A 16,265-nucleotide genomic window follows, 5' to 3' on the forward strand; every position below is an offset into this window, starting at 1 on the left:
GGAGGCAGTAGCCAGGAGCTTTTTGTGACCTTGCAGACGGCAGTGAACTTCGCTTTCAGTAGAAGACTTAGGGAATAGTCTTGTTTTTATTTAATGGTTGATTTTTTTTTCCCTAAACACCAAACATAGATTACTTTCAAAATTAGTAAAAACAAATATAAAAGTGAAAAAAAAAAAAAAAGAAAGAAAGAGAAAAAAGAATGCCCAAAGGTCATGGATAGACATTTCTCCAAGAAAAGATACAAATGGCCAACAAGCATATGAAAAATCAACATCCCTGCTCATTAGGATATATACAAGTCAAAACTGTACTGAGATGTCATTTATATCTGTTCCAATGACCACTATCAAAACCAAAACAAAATAGGAGCTAAGTCTGGAGGCTGGGTCCACCAGCCTTCAGTGGGTAGAGGGAACCCAGTATCCAGGGCCACATAGTGAGATCCTGCCTCAGAAAGAAGCAAAAGCCAGGGGTGGGGTGGGGGTGGGGTGGTGGGGGTGGGGGTGGTGCAGGTGGTGCACGCCTTTAATCCCAGCACTCAGAAGGCAGAGGCAGAGTTCAAGGCCAGCCTCTTCTGCAGAGTTCCAGGACAGCCAGGGATACACAGAGAAACCCTGTCTTGAACCTTGAACCCTCTCCCTCAAAAGGGGAAGAAACAAGCAAAATCCCCCAAAATAACAAATATTGCTAAAGATGTGCTGGAATTGGAACAGTTGTACACTGTGGCAATATAAAATGGAAGTCACAATGGAAAACAATATGGTGCTGCTTTAAAAGCTAAATCATTGTTACAGCTCAGGGGCAAGCCCTTGCTTCGAAAGCTCAAAGCTCTGGATTCTAGTTCTCATACCAAAAATTTTTTTTTATTTTTTGAGACAGGGTTTCTCTGTGTAGCTCTGGCTGTTCTAGAAGTCACTTTGTAGAGATCCGACTGCCTCTGCCTCCTGAGTGCTGGCATTTATTAAACACATGTGCCACCACTACCTGGCCCAAGTTTCTGTATAAGCTGTTTTGGTAAGACTTGAAAATTTTTTATGTTTTGCCTACATGTGTGTGCCTGATTCCTGAAGAGGTCAGAAGATGTCAGATCCCGTGAAACTGGAGTTAAAGACAGTTGTAAACTGCCATGTGGGTTCTAAGAACTGAACCTGGGTTCTCTGCATGAACAACATATGTTCTTAATCATTGAGCCATCTGCTTAACCCCTAAATTAATTAGTTTTGAGCTGGGTTTGATAGCATATGCATATAATTCTGGTACATGAGAGGCTGAAGCAGGAGGATCACTGTGAGTTCAAATCAAGCCCGAGCTGCCTAACAAGATGCTGTCTCAGAGAAGTAAAGCATAGAATGCTGCTGTTGAGATGGCATGGTCGGTCAAGGTGCTTGCTGCTAAACTGGATGTCCTCCTTTCCATCTCTGGAACCCACGTGGTGAAAGGAAAGAACCAGCTCCTACAGGTTGTCTTCCAGTCTCCACATCTGCCCCAGGTCTGCAAACACAAGTTTGGTTTTGATGGCCTGAAACCTGCTGTGTGGACCGTGCTGGCCTCTAGCTGTGGCAGTCCTCTTGCATCTGCATCCTGCATGCCAGGGGTTCAGTTGTGCACCAGTTTACATTTTCAGACACGTATATAAGGCAGTTTGAATGTACACCCCACCCCTTACCCTCGTCATCCTCTTCCCACTAATCTTCCTCTTCCCAGCTAGTTCCTCTTCTACTTTCATGACTTGGTTTTTTTTGGTGGTGGTGGTGGTGGTGGTGGTGTTTCCTGTAATATTATAGGACCAGCCTTCATATTACACTTCCCAGGGGTCCAGAAGAGACACTACCAGTGGCGCGGGAATGAATCTAGATACACGGAGCTCTTCTGTCCAAAATTCTGCCCACTTCTATAGGGACTCGTCTATCTATATCTTTCCCAAGACGACAACACCTTCATGTTTACAATACAACATTAAGAGTTGCAAGGTCCACACCAGAAGCTTCCTGGCAACTTCATTTGCAACCCAAAAAGGGGAAGAGAATAAAGGCAGAGTTAGATAGGAGCTGGAATAAATCAGATAAGGAATTTATGTGCTAGGAATATATCCTTACTGTGGTTAGGTGAAAACATTATGGGTCTATCATAAATGTGCTCAAACTATAAACTTACAGGTGATAGGGTAAAGAAATCTATGTCACTAAAAATAAAACTGCCACTGTTTTTCTCTGCTACCAGTTTTCTGACAGGGTAGGGGAGGAGCACTGATAGCTAGTTAATCTGCATCACAGCTTGAAGCACCTAGTAAGAGGAAACCCCTTTTATCTAAGAAGTTGCTCTGGGGCAATGGAAGATCTGAACTTTATTTGCACAGTAAACAAAACTATACATCAAGCAGCCTGTTAGTCTCCTGGGCACAGCGGGGTGTGTGTGTGTGTGTGTGTGTGTGTGTGTGTGTGTGTGTGTGTGTGTGTGTGTGTTAGTTACCTAGAGGTTCAGCTTCTGAGAAGCTTAGCTGTTTGCCAAACGTAGTATTTGGGCACACAAGAATCTCATAGCAGAAGACAGCTGAAATATTAAAAGCTGGATAACACCAAATATTCAAAATAAATGGCTTGCCTTTTGACAGACCCTTGGTCAGTCAAAGTATAGCTTTAATACACAGCTGAGTCTCTATAATATATTCTTGTGGCCCGCAAGTGGGGAGGGGACTTCAGCATTTCATCAGGGTTGCTTACCAGTAGCATGTGTGAGTGGTTATTTACAGGAACACCTTCTCTGTGGCTACTGTTGGTTTTAATGCGGTGGTGCAATGTTATTCATTAAATGGCCCTGTTACGTACGAGAAAGTCCAGGAGACACAACAAAACCCACTGTCAGAGTTTATTAGAAGAGAGGGACAGAAGAGAGTGTGACCAGGCCTGTGGAAGACATGTGCAGAGAGAGAAGGTGGGGAGGAGAAGAAGAGGGAGGAGTCTGTGATCCGCTTCTTATGGATTCCCCTGCACATGCGCATATGGACTTATGGAGCTACCATGCATACACATAGATTGCATGATCACGCTGCATGCGAAGTACACGATCACGTATTATGTAGGATGTAAGGCCCCTTGCTTGATTACTGAACTGCGCATGTACGGTCATGTAGCTAGGGGAGTGGCCAGGAATTCCAACATTCCAGATTCTTTGCTTATTATAAAAAAAAGGTGGGTGAACAGGAATAGGGGCACTGTGTCTCCGGAAAGCTGCTTCTACCTGACTTGGTGGGCATCATTTGGCTCTTGGGAGGGGGTAGGGAAGGGGGCTTCTGAGGTAGCAGGGTGTCCTGGAGGATTGTTGTCTGCTGCTCTGGAGCCTTCTGACAAGGTGCTGTCCAGGTGAATTCAAGCTGGCTCTGGAGCTTGCTGGCCTGTCCAGGTGGACAAGCTGGCTATGGAGCTTGGAAGAGTTTTTAAACATATTAAGAAGCAGCCATGGGAAATTTAAAGTCTTGCGCTGGTGACCATGATATTGTAATGTTTTAGTACTATGCTGTATTGGTTAGTGTGTGTGTGTGTGTGTGTGTGTGTGTGTGTGAGAGGGGGGGGGAGGGGTTTGGAACATGCTTTTAATTTTTGCCTGAGATAAGCCTTATCTGAGACAAGATTATTTTCAGGCACCTGTTTCCTTTATTAGTTTAGCATCCAGGAGACACAGGTGATCAATTGCTGAGTGCTAACAGTAATAGATTATTATATTAATGTCTGTTTTTTGCAGAGCCCAGACCCTTTGGGGTCTGGGGGTGTAAATACCTTTGGATTGTTACTGTTCCTTACTGCCTGGGTATTCTTGATGATCCTTGGACTCCAGCTCTATGATGATCCTGTAACAGTTAGCTGAGTAGTTAATTAGAAGAGGGAACCAGGAAGAGAAAAGCTTGTGGGGTGACATTTTTTTTTTTTTTTTTTTTTTTGGTTTTACGAGACAGGGTTTCTCTGTGTAGCTTTGTGCCTTTCCTGGAACTCACTTGGTAGTCCAGGCTGGCCTCGAACTCACAGAGATCCGCCTGGCTCTGCCTCCCGAGTGCTGGGATTAAAGGCGTACGCCACCACCGCCTGGCTGAAACCTCATTCTTCTGGAATTGATGACAAGGCAGTGGATCCTGATGTCCTCTGGAACTTGAGAGAGAGAACAGGGTCCTGTCTGTGTCACTGTGCATGAGGAGGAGAAGCACTGCTGGCCGGTCTGGAGTGAGGCACATGGAGGGAGCAAATGAAATGAAAGCTCCTACCTTAGCTGGAAAATCTCTTCCCATTAGGTACCCCTGAAAGTACAATTAAGTGGTGGGGTCTGGTGAGGTGGGTAAGGCTGTCCCCTACCCCTACAATAGGGAAACGAGGAGAGGTGGGACCCCAAAACTCCCTCAGGACTGAGTAAGTGGCTCAGTGTCTACAAGGAAGGAAAAGGATCGCCCCATGCTGTATCCTGGGTTCCCTGTGAACCTGTGACCAAGCCTGGGAGGTCTTTGTTTGATGTCCCCATGCCATGAGGTGCACGAGGGCAGTCAGCTGACCAGCATCTCTCTAGGTAGCACTTTGAACAGGGCTCCATTGATGGCCCACGTGGCCTTTTCTACCACACATTTAAAACAGGGACCAGGAAGCCTCTATGCAGCCTCCGGGATAGCGTGTGCCAGCATTTGGCAGTTCTGTTCGTGGGCTTTCTCATCTCTCCCATGGTACCTTACATGCCACAGCTGAGACTTCTGCGTGTGGGGTCAGGGGCCCTCTCTCCAGATGCTTAAGTTAGCCCTGATGTCGGGAAGCTATGGGAGACATGAGATGGATTTTATTCTGTATTCTTGAATTACGTTTTGTTTTTGTTTTGTTTGTTTGTTTGTTTAGCTTTTGATAGTTTGTTGGTTTGAGGACAGCTTTAGGAAGACCTGCCAGGAGGCAGGTTGTAAACTGATATCTGGCTAGAGAGCCATCTGGATTATTATAATCCCAATGTGGGTCCTGATCCTAAACTCATTTGCATGCATCCTAGCCTGCTTCCAGACCTGTCCATGCTACTCAGGGCAGCTCGAGAACCGGTGACAGAGTGCAGGTGGGAGCCACAGTTGGGCAGGAGCGGCCATCCCATACCAGAGAGCAGAGCGGAGGTCAGATGAGTAGAGGGCCTTTGGAGTCAGAGAGTCCTCAGGTTCAGGCTGCACGTGGACAGGAGAGAAAGGCTCAGAAAGGGAGGGTTCAGGGGGCTGGGGAGATGGCTGAGAGGTTAAGAACATTGCTTGATCTTCCAAAGGTCCTAAGTTCAATTCCCAGCAACCACATGGTGGCTCACAACCATCTGTAATGAGATCTGGCGCCCTCTTCTGGCCTGCAGGGATACGTGCAGACAGTATGCTGTATATACAATAAATAAATGAATGAATGAATGAATGAATGAATGAATGAATGGGAGGGCTCAGAGCTTAGGTAAAAAGCCTGGGAATAAGGTAACTCTTTTCATTTGCCCATTCGCTGGCAGAAGTTAAATAATTCCCGTGAAATATTGGGATCCAAGCAGCCATAATGCAGCCATATTTACTGGCATCTAGGGATATTTAAGGCATTTCTCAGAGGAGGAGTGGGACCGAGAGAAGCCTTTGTGTCCCATGACTGCAGCTGAGAGAAAAAAATAAAATAACAAATGGGATCCCCAGTCTCAGGCATCCCCGAGGTTAGGGAAGAATCTGTGAATCAGCATAAGTTACCCCACCCCTTGTCAAGAGGGGGGGTAAAGGCTGGGGGCATACGTACCCAGAGGACCTCCCAGGGGTCTGACAGCATTCAGTGCTTTGTCAAGAGAGACTGAGTCCTGGCATATGCAGTCTGAGGACACTCCACCCCCCCTCCCCCCTGCCCCGGGTCCGACAGCAAGAAATATATCTTGGAAAGGGAAAACTCCCCAATCTGGGCTGCTGGTGTTGTGCAGAGCAGTCTGGCGGCCGGGTGAATGAAAAAAGCTGGCAGTCGTAGATGGAAGACACCTCGGTACAGGGTCCCGATGCAGAGCCCTGGGAGAGCCTGCTTTGTCTCAGCACCAGGGAGGGTTTTAAGGCGGCGGGGGCGGCGGCGGCGGCGGCGGCGGTGCAGTGTTATTCATTAAGCAGTGCTGTTACCGTACAGACTACCATAAATTCAAGAATTCATTGGCCATGCTATTTCCAGAAGACGGTGTTCCACAACAGTCTGTCCCCTTCTCATAATTCTAAAATTGTCTCTGTCCCCTCTTTTTTTTTTTTTTTTTTTTTTTTTTTTTTTTCGAGACAGGGTTTCTCTGTGTAGCTTTGCGCCTTTCCTGGAACTTACTTGGTAGCCCAGGCTGGCCTCGAACTCACAGAGATCCGCCTGGCTCTGCCTACCGAGTGCTGGGATTAAAGGCGTGCGCCACCACCGCCCGGCTCTCTGTCCCCTCTTATGGAGTGGATCCTGAGTCTTGGAGGCTTTGACCATCTCCTCACCCCCTGTGAAGTATTGATATACTGCTCAGACTGCCCTCCATTCACCTTGCTCAAGTGTCCTCTTCCCTCAGTTGCCTAAGTATCTGGGCCAGTAGAGCTGCAGACACATGTACCACTCAGCTTAAAGCAGGCTCTTAAGGAGTTGTTTGAATATCTTTATTTATGACCTTAATTTTCACAGAAGAATGGACACAGGAAAAAGACACACATACACTGTTCTATGGTTTTTTTTTTTAAGCCACATTTTGTGTCACGAATCCCAAATGGTCTTATAATAAAAACCCAGAGCCAGATATCAGGGTGAAAGCTGAAAGATCAGAGAAGCAGAGCAAGCCACAGCTACCACCTCTTACCTCACCAACGCCTCATCCTGACAGAGCATGAGTTCCTGTCTGAAAGGATGAATGGCGCTGGTTGGTCGCCCAAGAGTCACAGGCCATGGTTACCAGAGTTAGAATGGGCTTTATTAGAAAGAAGAGGGGATAGGAGGGAGAAGCCAGGCCTGGCGGAGCGGGCAAAGCGGGGCAGAGCAGAGAGCAGAGAAGAAACAGAAAAGGAAGGTGGGCTGGGAGGGGGGGGGGTCTGTGTCCAGCTTATTAAGGCTGGCGTGTAGTCGCCCTGCTGATGACATAAGACATTAAACCCGGAAGAGTGAGAGCAGGATCCTAACACTGTCTCCTCCCACCTTATATTCCTTTGTCTGCCCAGCCATATCACTTCCTGTCTCAAGCTTCCTAGTGCTGGGATTAAAAGGCCTGTGTCACCACTGCCTGGCTCTGTTTCTCTTTTAGATTGGATTAATCTGTAGCCCAGTGTGGTCTTGAACTCAAAGAAATCCTCTGCTGGGATTAAAGGTGTGTGCCACCACTGCCTGGCCTCTGTGCTTAATCTAGTGGCTTGTTCTGTCCTCTGATCTTCAAGCAAATTTTATTTGTTCAAAATATCACCGCAACATTAAAAAACAAAAACCAAAACAACGGAGTCAGGCATAGTGATTCACAGTTCTCACCCCAGTACTTGGGAGGCGGAGGCAAAAGGATCTCTGCAAGTTCAAAGTCCCAGGCTAGCCAGAGCTACATACCTGAGTCCCCATCTCAGAAAAACAAAAATCAGAAACTATGAGGAACAAACAGATAAGCAAACAGCAAACCCAAATATGTCCCCAACTTTAGGGCCATCACAGACATTTCATGTTCTCATCACACCATCTTTATCTGTCTGATAACTTAGAAACATGACAGGTAATAATAGTCATCGGTTCTGAAGTTCTGTCAGCTGCCAGCAGTATGTGGTGCTTCGTGATGCTCGTCCATTGGCTCACTCTTGTTGAACACTTCTACTTATTTCCCAGCAGAATTAGATAAGTGCAGATAAGGTAAATGAGAGATTAATTTGAATTAATCTTTTCCCCACCCCTCTCCTTTTCAGATGTGACGATGAACAGATGTGCAATGACAAAGAGCGGTTTGCCAGGTAATGCACGAGGATTTTTGTCCTGGTTATGGGGTCGAGCCGTCTAAATGTGGGATTTAAATTTTATCTAGGTGGGAGTGAGTTCCTCTGTGGAGGGAGTGTCTCCCTCTTCTGAAAAGTGTTGAAAGGGCCTGTCATTGATGCAGGTGACCTGACTTGAAGCTCGTGGTGGACTTTTCACAAAATGCTTTTCTCATGTATGCAAGGTATACTAGTGTGTTTATTGTATCTACAGGAACACACATTATGGACTTCTTGGGGTTGTTTGTTTGTTTATTTATTTATTTATTTATTTATGAGACAGGGTTTCTCTGTGTAGCTCTGGCTGTCCTGGAACTTGCCTGACCAGACTGACCTCAAACTCAGAGATCCGTCTGCCTCTGCCTCCCAAGTACTGGGATTAAAGGCGTGCACCACCTCTGCCCGGCTGGATATAATTATTATATTGGTACAAATAATAGAAGAATTTTTATAGAAAATGTTTTTTACTCATTTAAATGAGTTTTTTCTAGATAATAAACTTAAAATTCGTTTAAATAAGTGTTAGATTATGAAATACACTTATTTTACTTTTTATTAAAGAGTAATCTTTCTCAACCCAGAAACTGGCTTTACTTTTAGAACATTCTTGCTATGAGTAACTCTTAAAAAAAAAAAAAAAAAAAAAAAAAGGGCATGGGGCTGGAGAGAAGGCTGTGTGGGTAAGAATGCTTGTTGCTCTTGCAGAGGACCTAAATTTGGTTTCCAGCATGCACATGGTGGCCCACAACCACCTGTAACTCCAGCTCCAGGGAACTTGACATCCTGTTGGCTTCTGGGGACTTCCACATACACATGATCGTACATACATACAGACGCACACATAAACACATAAATAGTTGGAGAGCCACGATCCCATCTTCCAAGTATAAGCCTGTGCCCCTGTCCACTCTCCCCAGTACCTTGGTTCCGCTTAAACAGCAGTGTCTGCTTCAGTACAGTGACCCCAAATGCTAAACGCACATCAAAAATCCTATCTTGACTGACTGGACCTAAGCAAGATCAGCAAATGTTAGCATAATTTCAGACACACTCCCAAGAACTCACTTTTAGGAGCTGAGGCAATATTTGGGCCCCTCATCTTCTGATACTATGTTTTCAAAACAGACAGGGAGAGAAAGGAAAGACTTAGCCAGGAAGAAAAATTGCAACGAACATTTAACCTCTCATATTAAGTTTGGCATGGATGACTTTTATTCTTGCATAAGTATCTACTAATCACTGAAAATAAATAAATAAATACTTTAAGCTCAATCCCTAAATTCAACAGTGAAAGGAAAGGACTTATTCCCAAAAGTTGCACTGTGTCATACACACTGTGACACTCAGGTGCCTGTACTTACACATGTACATCATATAGACACACATAATAATAATAAATACAAATTTAGAAAATACTAATTTTTGGCTGGGGAGATGGCTCAGGGTATAAAGTGCTTATCCCCAGAATCCACATAAAATTTTTTTTTTTTTTTTTTTTTGGTTTTTTGAGACAAGGTTTCTCTGTGTAGTTTTGGTGCCTGTCCTGGATCTCGCTCTATAGACCAGGCTGGCCTCAAACTCACAGAGATCCGCCTGGCTCTGCCTCCTGGGTGCTGGGATTAAAGGTGTGCGCCACCACCGCCCAGCTCACATAAAATCTTGATACAGTATCCCAAGAGTCTGTAATCCTAGTGCATCCTTATTGAGAGATATAAGAATGAGACAGGAGAATAGCCAGAAGCTCATGGGTGAGCTCACTTGATGTATGTATGCAGCAGTGAACAATAAGAGTGACTCTCTCAGCTGGGCAGTGGTCACCTTTAATCCCAGCACTAGGGAGGCAGAGGTAGTTGGATCTCTGTGAGTTCGAGGCCAGCCTGGTCTACAGAGTGAGATCCAGGACAGGTGCAAAACTACACAGAGAAACCCTGTCTCGGAAAACCAAAAAAGAAAAAAAAAGAAAAAAAAAAAAAAAAAGAATGACTATCTCAGACCAGGTGGAAGGCATAGACCAACACCTGAGGCTGTTCTTTAACCTTACCATCTCTCTCTCTCTCTCTCTCTCTCTCTCTCTCTCTCTCTCTCTCTCACACACACACACACACACACACACAAACACACACACAGAGTTGAGTTTGTAACTCCCTCAAAAATGAGTAATTTTATTTTTAAATGTTGTATTTAATTGAGTACTTTTAAAGGACTTGTTTTTAATTATGCTTATGTGTGTCTGTGTATGGAGGCCATAAGAGGACATCAGACTCCTGGAAGACCAACAAGCACACTTAACCACTGAGTTGTTTCTATAGCCCAGTGAATACTGACTGAAGATTTTATTACATTGATTGATTGATTGATTGATTGATTGATTAATTGAAAGACAGAGAGAGAGAGAGAGAGAGAGAGAGAGAGAGAGACAGAGCGAGCGCTGCATTCCACATGTGGAGCTTAGAGGACAGCTTCTGGGGTGAATCCTTGCCTTCCACCTGTGAATCACAGTGATCAAACGCAGATCTTTAGGCTTGGCAGTAAGCATCTTAACCCACTGAGCCATCCTGCCAGCCCTTCTCTGAGTACTTATTAATAGTATTCAGTCGTTGCTGATCCTGCCTGTCTAGGGTCCACTTTGAGGCTACTGATGTAGAGAACCAAGAATTATTAGGCAGTCTTGCGGGTCACAAGAATATATCATAGAGATTCAGCTGTGTATTGAGGCTATACTTTGACCGGCCAAGGGTCTGTCAAATGGGAAGGAATATTTGGTGTTATACAGCCTTAATATTCAGCTGCGTCTTGCTGTGAGTTTCTTGTGGGCCCATATATTACTAGACCATTTGTCAAACAGTTCAGCTTCTCAGACGTGCTGAACTCCTAGGTTATTAACTCTCCGCTGAGCCTGGGGGACAAGCAGGCTGTAGATGCGTAGCTTTGTGGCCATGGCAGAGAGATTGACTGAGGACAGTAGGGCTTTTTGCATTACCAGGTGCAGTAAGGACTGGAGCTGAATTCCAGAGGAAAACTGTGGGGCCAGAGAAAAGAGAGGAAGACAGAGATTCTGTGGAGGGTAAGGTAGATCTCTAGTAGAGTTTATCAGGGCCAGGGGTAAGGAGCCAGGAAGGACAGATGGAAGACGAAGATGAGACCAAAAGCGTAAGGGCTCAGTTGTTACCAGGGCTATGAGGGGACCGAAGAAGTAGGTACAGAGAGGAGCTGAGACTCAGGATGGAATGAAGCTGTATAGATACTTTGGTCATAAAGGAGTAAAGTAACGGACAAAAGAGCGTAGTGTACATAGATTTCTTTCCCTCAGATACCCATGCCTGATGTAGCGTCTTCCCCAGGACTCTGGGAGGAATTTTCTCAGGGCTGGAACTTGGGGAAATTCCGTTATCTTTAAGGCAGAGTAGATTAAAACTCTTAGAAACAGTGTTGGCTGTATATAGGGTTGATTGAAGAGAACAGGTAGGTGGTAGGTGAGTAATAGGTAGAAAGAGGGAGGGAGGGAGTTAGATAGAAGCTGCTGAACTATTAGGACAGCTTTGAAATCATGAGTGCCTGGGCACAGAAAAGTGGCCTTGACACTAGGTAAAGAGTTTATTAAAACCTTGAAATAAATGAAATCTTAAGTATGCAAATAATCTCCGAAGTGAAATCTTTGTGGTAATAATCTTTCAGATTCTGTTAAAAAGTCAAGCCATAAAACTGGATGTGGCAGTGTATTATTGTAATCTCAGTGCTGTGGAAGTGGTGGCAAGAGATTAGAAGTCCTAGGTTAGGGGCTGGAGAGATGGCTCAGCAGTTAAGAACACTGGCTCCTCCTGCAGAAGACAGGGATTCAATTCCCAGCACCCACGTGGTGGTTCACAACCATCTATCTATGAGTCCAGTTCCAAGGGATCTTACACCCTTTTTTGGACTTCATGGGCCTTGCACACATGTGGCATTCATGTACATAAAAATAAAAATAGAGGGGTTGGGGATTTAGCTCAGTGGTAGAGTGCTTGCCTAGCAAGCGCAAGGCCCTGGGTTCGATCCTCAGCTCTAAAAACAATAAATAAATAAATAGATAGATAGATAAATAGATAGATAGATAGATAATCAAACAAACAAATAAATAAATAAAAATAGATAATTTTTTTAAAAATTTGGCATCCAGGCACTGGTAGCACATGCCTTTAATCACAGCACTAGGATGGATCTCTGTGGACTTCAGAGCAAGTTCCAGATCATCATTAAGGCAGGTAATACAGGCCCAGTCTCTTGACTGAAATTCTATCAAGCCATAAAAACACAACCTGGAGTATTTTAATCTACCTATGTCCTATTTTGTTCAGAAATATTGGAGTAGACAAGAGATTATAACTCTACTAATAATACTAAAAGGAATTTTAAAACAAAAATTCATTTCTTTCTTTTTTTTTAAATTGTTTTTCAAGACAGGGTTTCTCTGTGTAGCCTTGGAATTCTCTCTGTAGACCAGGCTGGCCTCAAACTCAGAGGTCCACCTACCTCTACCTCCTGAGTGCTGGGATTAAAGGCATGTACCACACCACCAGGCTAAGGAAGATTTTCTAAATAATTTTAAAACATGACCTATTGAGATCCTTTCTTTAAACATTAGTTGATTGTGTATGTTTGTGTCTATGTGCATGTGGATATGTGCCTATGAGAGCATGTGCCCATGGAAACCACAGGATTCCCTGGAGTTGGATTTATAGGCAGTTGTGAACTGCCCAACATAGGTGCTAGGAACCAGACTCAAGTCCTCTTCCAGAACAGCGTGTGCTCTTAACCTCTGAGCCGTATTTCCAGTCTTGTTTGTTTGTTTGTTAAGGTCTCACCAGCCCTGGCTTTCCTGGAACCTGCAGGCATAATTTTGCCTTTTTTTCCCCCAAGTGCTAAGATTAAAGTTGAACATCACCACAGTCAGCTCTTCTTTTCTGCTGACCATTCTTGAGTATGTATCTGTGCATGTAGAGACCAGAGGACAGCTTCAGGTGCCATTCATCAGGAGCCTTCCTCTTTTTTTCTCCACCCCCCCAGACAGGGTCTCATTTCTCTTTCTTGGAATGCACCAAGTTGGCTAGGCTGTTGTTGGATGAGCCCCTGGGATCCTCCTGTCTCTGCCTTCCCAGTGCCAAGATTCCAAGGATTTTACATTTCTATTTTATTGGAATTTTCCCATATACTGCAAAAATAATAATAATAATCACTATTATTATTATTATTAAAGCTCAAGTTTTACTCTTGCAAATCCCTAGGCACAAGCAGGTCTCCTGTTTTACCTTCCCTAGTAGCTGGGACTACAAGGCCCCTGCTTCCTGCTGTGTCCATCCTAAGCCAGAGTCTTAGGAAGTTATTTTATTTGCATGACTCACTTTATTGTCTTGGTTTATATGAGACAGTCTCTCTGGCCTTTTGCTCAATTCTCATGCTCATATGTGATCTACCATTGAGATACATACTCCTTGTCATTATCTTAAAATGTTTTTAAATTTACTTATTTTATCTGTTTTTCCTATTGCATGCATGTATGCCTCTGCAGCCCGCATATGCATGCTGATGTCCATAGAGGACAGAAGAGGGCATCAGATCTTCTAGAACTGGAACAAGAGACTGTCATGAATTGCCATGTGGTTTCGGAGAATTGAACTCAGGACCTCTGGAAGAGTAGCCAGTGCTCTTAACTATTGACCTATCTCTCCAGCTCCATTGTTATTTTTAATAGCCAGACTTTTTGATCTGTTAATATTAATATACTTTACTTAGGTAGTTTATTTGAGGCTTATTTCTCTTAAAGTAAGTACTGATGCAGTAAATTAGCTAATACCTTGTTTTTTCAGTTGCTACGCCCATTCCTTTTTTGGGGGTGAGGTTTTTGAGATGGTCTTTCTGCATAGTCCTCGTTATGATGGAACTGACTATGTAGACCAGGCTGGCCCTGAACTCCTCAAGGGCTGAAATTAAAGGCATATACCACCACACCTGGCCCCTGCCCCCTGCCACCCATTCTTAACAGAATCTTGGTTTTCTGGAAGAATTTAGTGATAACTTTTGTCTTTCTCCAAGAGAGAAGGAACTGATACTGGTTAAACTATAGAAAAAGTGCTTAGGTGACTAAACCAGAATTAGGAATCAATTACAGAGGATATGTATGCAAGAAATGTAGCTCTTGGTTTAAGGATATAATTTCATGAGTAACATCTGGTCATGGTCCAGCTAGATGGCTCAGCATATAACTCTTACCATCAAGCCTGAGGATACAAGTTCTAGCCCCAAGATCAGATGATGAAAGGAGAGAACCGACCCCCACAAGTTGTCCTCTAACTTCTGTACATACTCTCTGGCACACATGCAGACACACTAAATACTACAATGGGAAAAAAATCTGGTCATAATTTTGTGTGTGTGTGTGTATTTATGTTAGGGACTTACATTTCTGGTCAGTGTAGTGGTATTTGCTCTGCCCATGACATTGGGCTATACAGCCCAAAGGAGGTGGTGCTTCCTGCCATTGTACGTGACTTCTTATAAGGGGTTGGAGAAGGGTCACATGCTGTGCTCCCTGCTTGCAAGGTGGATTCACTCCTGGTCAGATCAGAGGATGACTTGTGCTGTCTACTCCATTCTGTAATTGTGAGTGTATTTCCTCAATTTATATCTTAATAAATTCTGTTACCATTTTAGTAGACTCACGTGGATTGATTGTAATAAGTGGCACCCAAAGTGGGAAAGAGAGATGGCTCAATGGTTAAGAGCACTGATTGATGATCCAGAGGACCTGGGTTCATTTCCCAGGCTGTCCGGTCTGGTCACACCAGGATAAAAAAAAAAAAAAGTATCAGGAAGCAGGAAAGGAAACCTGTGACCCCTCCCTGTGACCCCTCTCTCCTCTCCTTTTAAGAGGTAATATACAGCAGCAGGAAGCACTGCCTCCTTCAGGCCCTATAGCCCAAGGTCATGGGTGGAGCAAATACCACTACAGGTCAGTTGTTTGAAACTGCTTAATTTAGACACTATAGAGTATCTATGTGAGTATGCTTTTCTTCCCAAGTTGGCAGCAACTTATAAGAATGATCATCCTGAGTTCCCTGGTTGGCTCTTGTTCAAGCTCTGTATCATTGGTCTCTGTAGAGATTGTTTGACAAAATGTGTTTTGTGTTGAGATCATGTTAGTTCCTAACTGGCCTTGACTTTTGTCTTATAAGTTACTTTTTAAAAAAATATGGTTCTGTAGATTATGAGCAAGGTTCCTGCTTGTATTGCCATTTCCTCCTCCCTTTTCTCTGTATCCATTTTATTTCTTTTCTTCTTCCCATTTGTATTTCATTTCTCCTCCTTCCCTTTCATCCACACTTTCTCTCTTCTCTCCTTTCTTCCTTTTTATTTTAATTTTCGCTTAGTTCATCAATTCTGTTTTTAGGTCGGATGATGAGCAGAGCTCTGCGGATAAAGAGAGACTTGCCAGGTAGGAACCGTGTTTAGCATGAAGCAGATGCTGTTGCTCTTCTTACCCTTTGTCTTACCCATCTTTTCTTCCCCTTTCTGTAATTTTTCTTATCTGTGGCAAAAAAAAAAAAAAAAAAAAATGACACAAATTTTTACAAGTTTGGATGTAACAAGAACTTTGGCTACTCCATCAGAAAGTGGTTTTGTTAAGCCAGGAAGTGGTGGCAGACTCTTTTAATTCCAGGTGTGGTGGTGCACACCTTTAATACCAACACTTGGGAAGCAGAGGCAGATGGATCTCTGTGAGTTCGAGGCTATGTGGACTATAGAGTGAGTTCTAGGACAGCTAGAGCTGTTACACAGAGAAACTCTGTCTTGAAAAATCTAAAAAAAGCAAAACCAAAAAAAAAAAACCAAAGAAATTGCTGTGTTCATTATTCTAAATTTTTTATATTCTCTTTGTCTCATCACTAAATTCACAGAATGAAAAGGTTTTAGAGCCGGGCGGTGGTGGCGCACGCCTTTAATCCCAGCATTGGGAGGCAGAGGCAGTCGGATCTCTGTGAGTTCGAGGCCAGCCTGGACTACCAAGTGAGTTTCAGGAAAGGCGCAAAGCTACACAGAGAAACCCTGTCTCGAAACCCGCCCCCCCCCCCCAAAAAAAAAGAAAAGGTTTTAGAAATAATGTGGTAGGGCCTGGAGAGATGGCTCAGAGGTTGAGAGCACTGGCTGCTCTTCAGAGGTCCTGAGCTCAATTCCCAACAGCCACATGGTGGCTCAAACCATCTATAATGAGATCTGGTTTTCTCTTCTGGCCGGCAGGCATATATGCAGGTAGAACACTGTATACAT

General features: G+C 44.0%; 1 protein-coding gene across 1 annotated transcript in view; it reads left to right on the plus strand.

The window, feature by feature from the left end:
- Positions 1 to 16,265, plus strand: part of Arnt (aryl hydrocarbon receptor nuclear translocator) — an 84,122-nt gene that overhangs the window by 28,032 nt on the left and 39,825 nt on the right. The window contains exons 4-5 of the mRNA XM_059265861.1: positions 7,899 to 7,943; positions 15,388 to 15,432. Of these exons, the coding sequence (XP_059121844.1) occupies positions 7,899 to 7,943; positions 15,388 to 15,432 (90 nt within the window). The remainder of the gene's footprint in view (positions 1 to 7,898; positions 7,944 to 15,387; positions 15,433 to 16,265) is intronic.

The sequence above is a fragment of the Peromyscus eremicus genome, chromosome 6, assembly GCF_949786415.1.
Source record: "Peromyscus eremicus chromosome 6, PerEre_H2_v1, whole genome shotgun sequence".
NCBI classification, from domain to species: domain Eukaryota; kingdom Metazoa; phylum Chordata; class Mammalia; order Rodentia; family Cricetidae; genus Peromyscus; species Peromyscus eremicus.